This window comes from Zingiber officinale, chromosome 4A (assembly GCF_018446385.1).
Source record: "Zingiber officinale cultivar Zhangliang chromosome 4A, Zo_v1.1, whole genome shotgun sequence".
NCBI classification, from domain to species: domain Eukaryota; kingdom Viridiplantae; phylum Streptophyta; class Magnoliopsida; order Zingiberales; family Zingiberaceae; genus Zingiber; species Zingiber officinale.
Window position 1 is genome coordinate 85,516,021 of NC_055992.1, and position 4,913 is coordinate 85,520,933.

The 4,913-nt window shown below is 35.7% G+C and overlaps 1 protein-coding gene across 2 annotated transcripts; it reads right to left on the reverse strand.

Annotated features, from left to right (window-relative positions):
• Positions 1–775: 775 nt before the first annotated feature.
• Positions 776–3,614, reverse strand: LOC121970060 (transcription factor bHLH167-like). 2 transcript variants are annotated; one of them, XM_042520466.1, is made up of 3 exons: positions 3,369–3,614; positions 1,833–2,171; positions 776–1,131 (listed from the first exon to the last, which is right to left on the reverse strand). In XM_042520466.1, the coding sequence occupies exons 1-3, from the start codon at positions 3,501–3,503 to the stop codon at positions 1,063–1,065; spliced, it is 543 nt and encodes a 180-aa protein (XP_042376400.1). In that variant the 5' UTR covers positions 3,504–3,614; the 3' UTR covers positions 776–1,062. The 2 variants fall into 2 exon arrangements, with proteins under 2 accessions (XP_042376400.1, XP_042376401.1); XM_042520467.1 differs by having other exon boundaries at positions 776–1,166.
• Positions 3,615–4,913: the final 1,299 nt, after the last annotated feature.

A 4,913-nucleotide genomic window follows, 5' to 3' on the forward strand; every position in this document is an offset into this window, starting at 1 on the left:
ATTCTTTTATCGCCAGGGCGATGTCAGATACAATAATGTTGTTTCTGATGCTTTGGCATTTTAGGAGGTTATTTATGAGAAGGAAGGGGAAAACTCATGATGTTTGTAACGCACCTTTTTCTATTTTTTTTCTTAACCCATATAGTTAATTTTTTTAAACTGACTAATTTTTATAGATAATCCGTTCCGTCTTATAAAATTTTTTTACCAATAATCAACATAAATCTAAAAATATAAATATCTCATCACTCATCAGCCAACATCAAATCACCCTACATTACATCGTAGCTAAGATTTAAATCGTGGATGGATGCTTAAAACTACCAGAGCATCGTTGCCACTGCACCATAACACGTTTGTAACACACTTGCATTTATGTTGTATTTTATGTCAAAGTAATCAATTACAAAGGTATACAATAAAGGGTTTTTTAGTTGATAAATCCAGAGCATCACTTATATACACTAAAAATTCCTTATTTAATATTTACTCATCAGGATCTTCGCTCCCTAGTGTCTCTATAACTTTCTAATGAATTTGTGCATATTTATTTTAATATTAGAATAGTATATGCTAATAATTCTAAAAATGATAATCATGACAATTAAAATATAGTTGAATGTCAAACTTGTAACTGTGAACTCAAGGCTAAATATTTGGATCATAATTTCCATCGATGACCATATCATTGGACTTTGTCAGACGATTTAGAAATTTAACACACAAATTGCAACATGATATTAGTCAAATGATTATTTGGAATATCTCATACAAGTTATAATCCATATCAAAAACGATATATATTTATTTGGAAATCTAACAATAGGCAATTAGCCATGATTAGCTTCAAGATGAATCGCATACACATTGCTAGGATACGAAAATAGAAGTTGTGTTGACAAACTTATTATATATTATAATATTATACAGTCACCCTTCCTCATCAAGCTCTAGTTTTTCTTCATCTTTTTCCTCAAACACTAATTCATATCTATATTGCTTAGGTACATCAATGGGCAAATAATTCTGGAGTAAAGTGATTTCTCCAGATGAATGCTGATCTCATCTGATCAGTTGGTTCAATCTCTCAGTTATTCTTGAAGCATCTAGCCCCAGTCTGGAGCTCACTGGCTGCAACAACGAAGCAGCAGTTCGTTAAGCCAAATCTAGTCGGAGCGAAGGATAAGAGAAGGTTAAGTGCCTTTAAACAAGAATTCTTTTGAACAACATATAAACTCAAAGAGACAGGTGAAGATAAGAAGTGTTCTCTTCCTCTTCTAATCCAAATAAAAATATTCTTGTTGACTTAGACAAGCTAAGCCTTATTTCTTTTTTAACATAAGAAAAAACTAGACAACAATGAAGGCATTCCACCATGTGAAAAATGGATGGGTACGTGACTAATGAAATTAAATTATTAATTGTCATTACATGTCAAAATCTTCATAGATGAGAGAATTGATACGTTCATTTTATCAGGTTTGCATAACCATGATCCAATGATGCTTGTAGATTATTCAAGTAAGCTTATAGATCTCTTCCATCATACAACTCTCCATATGAGACTAACCTAAGAATCATCCCAACTAATAGCATATGAGGTTCAATTGTGCCTCAACCATGCACAAGCAATTGTTTCCAAATGTCTCAATAGGATCAAAATTAGCACTGCTCTAACACCAAGATATCACAAGCAAAGTTAACAATGGTGTTCTCAGATAAGCTTATAAACTTCGACTAAAGGAAAATCTAACCTTATCAACCTATTTATCATGAGAAACAGAAACCAAAATTGTTCACTACATAGTAGTGAAATATGTCACAGCCCGTACCTGGGAATGCAATGTGTAGAAGATTTTTTTACCCACAATGGAGAAGTTGGCATTGATAACTTGTGCTCCTTCTTCCTCAAGAATACTAATCACCTCGTGGAACATGAACCTCTTCTCCTGCCCGCTTACAAGAACCACCTCTAAGTCGGAATCCTGGTGCCTTATTTCGAGGACGGGCAATTTGAACTCTGATGATGTAGTCCCACTGTCAATTTCTATGTCCAATTCTTGGATGTTCATCTTTCGGCCCCTCCTCTCCTTCATCTTCTCAATCCTTGCTCTAAGAGTTTTGATATAAGATGTGGCTTGATCCAAATGATCTTGTTGGCTCAACATATCCTGCACCGATAAAATACCGAGAATTGAGCATGCAAACAGCAGCTTGTCCGACACTATATAAGCATCTAAATATTCAAAATCGAGATCATTTATCTACAGTCTGACTACTTAAATGAAAAAATATGCTAATTCATGCTAATTACTTGGGTGGCTAACAAACTCATATCCATTTAGGAGGTGATAATGGTTTCTACCTGCTGAGATTATTTATTGCATCATGCACAATTGCAGTGACTTCTATACCTATCTAATCCAGGCGGTCATCATTCCCATGTGACATTGAATTATTTGCTTTTGTAGATATCGCACCAGCAGAGTCACTTTTAAATATAAAATTCAAGAAAAAAACAAATGAGGAATCAGCTTCCGGGGAAAGATTCCAACTGAGGTTGTATATTTCATTCAATATAAGACAAAAAACGACGCCATCGAAGCTGAGAGAGATTATTATAATAACGCATGTTTCGCACGGACTTTAAACAATACCTTAAGAAAAACTTTTGAAACTTTAAAAAGAGAAAATTAACCATCCCTAGATCTGATCCCACGCTTGGACATCCGCCATAAAAATAAAAATAAAAATAAAAAGAGGGGGATCGGCTCGCCCAGACAATTTCAATTTGGCGGTGTCTAAGAATGGGGCCAAAGAATAAATACGGTAATGAAAATTTTGGTATACCGTTGAATGTATTTTAGTATGGTATATACGTGGAAGAGGATTAAAAAAAAAGTATATTTTTTCAAAAAAATTCTAACTGGTTTTAAATGGAGTGAATCGGTTTAATCCAATTAAAGCTATAATTTTGCTAAATAAAATCCAAATTAACTTGATTCGCATATTCTTTAAATCATGTGGCAAAAAATCAGCACCTTCAACTAATGTTTGAAGATTCGATTTATTTATTTATTAAGTACAGTATGTGATTAATAGTTAATAATAAAATAACTATGAAATTTTTTAAAAAAAAAAAGATAATTTTACTGAACGATATGATTAGAATTCAGTGTCATATTGTTTAATAATAATGGTTACTTGCTAATTTAAAATCCTAACAACTAGCTTTCAACAGGCGGAGTCAGCTGGGCTATAGCCCTAATGGGGGTCAACTCACCAACAGAAGGGGGGCAAAGAACAAATAGATACGAGATAGCAAAGGAAGGGACGAAAAGTCACGGCGAAATAAGTAAATCGGGCACCTTTGTTCTGTCGCAATGCTGTTTGGGGATGAGGGAAGCGAGCTTCATGCACAAGTTCTTCATCAGGATCCGGCGGTTCTTCTCCAACGTCTTCCGCTCCAACTTAGTACCCTCGCGGGCGCTGTTGCTCTTCATATGGGCGAGAACGGTGGTACAACCGCGGGAAGGGAGTGGAGGAGAGGAAGGGAGGAGGAGATCGAATAGAAGAAGAGGAGGAATGGAGCTGCGGAAGGAGGAGGAGGTCTAGGGTATTTTGATTGGTTATATAGGAGAAGTCGTACTCTTAAGGACGATCAAAACTAGTGGAGCCGCTGTGCAATTTGGAGTGGGTCCCATCCTTCATTTTTTTTTACAGTGTTCTGTTACTAATTTTATTATTATTATTATTATTATATTCAAACATGTCGCTAGAACCGTCAATTTAAGTTGGACCCGTTGGATTGACCTGTCCCACTAAGCCAATTAAGTGGATGGGTTAAAATTTTATCAACCGAAGTCCACCGCGAGCCGACCTGCCTAGGCCCGTGACCCGCGCGGGTTGACCCGCGACGGGCTTGGGTTGGCCCCATATTGAGAAACGCATGCTCGTGAACGTGAAGAAGGGCACGATATGGTTTAAGATATGAAAGTTTTTCTAATTAGCTATCGATGTTATTGATCATGTGATTGAGGTCATATATGGCTGAATATTATTTAGCATGAAGCATTGAAAGTTGCTTCTGCTAATCAACAACTACCAATTCTTGCATAGCCCACAATCCATCTATCTCACTCTTCTCTGTTTTAATCTTTCTAATTGTCTCTTGCAAACCACCAATCTCTTTTTCAAATAATATTTTCTGTGAATTTATCTTAAACTGTAATTTTTCATTCTCCTTTTAAAGGTTTCATATCAAGCTGCAGAAGCTTGTCGAAAATTTGAAAGTTTTTTTAAAAAAATTATAGGCCCGCGGGGTTGGCCCGTCAAACTCTCAACCCGCATTCGATTAGGTTGGGTTGGAGATTTCCCAACCCACCAAGCAAGTTGATAGGTTGGTCCGTCCCATTCTACTAAATAGTTGATCCACCACGGATCATCCCACCCCATTATGAGTCGACCCATTTGACAGTTCTACGCGTCGCCTTCTCCGATCCAAACAAATTCCGTATAGACACGCGAGGTGTGGAAGGTGTGGATACTAAATAGGGTAGTAGTATCGTACAAGAATTCGCCGATATGTACTGCCATCAACATATCCGTAGATGGATGCCAAGCGCCAAAATTATATGGGCAACACTTCAATTTATCAAATTGTTATACAATATTACAAAAAAAAAAATCAAAAGTTCTGTTTTTCTTTTTACGATAATTTATGAAAAAACGCACTTAGATTTACGAATTGATCAGAAAATCGTATTATATTTTGATATTTATAGGAACTTAATTTATTACTCTTCCTATTATATCTCTTAATTATTTTCTTTTTTTCCTATGCGAAGTTTATCTTCTCTTTCCTCTCTTTTATATACCTGCAACATTTGTTCTCTTTACTTTTATCTCTTTTT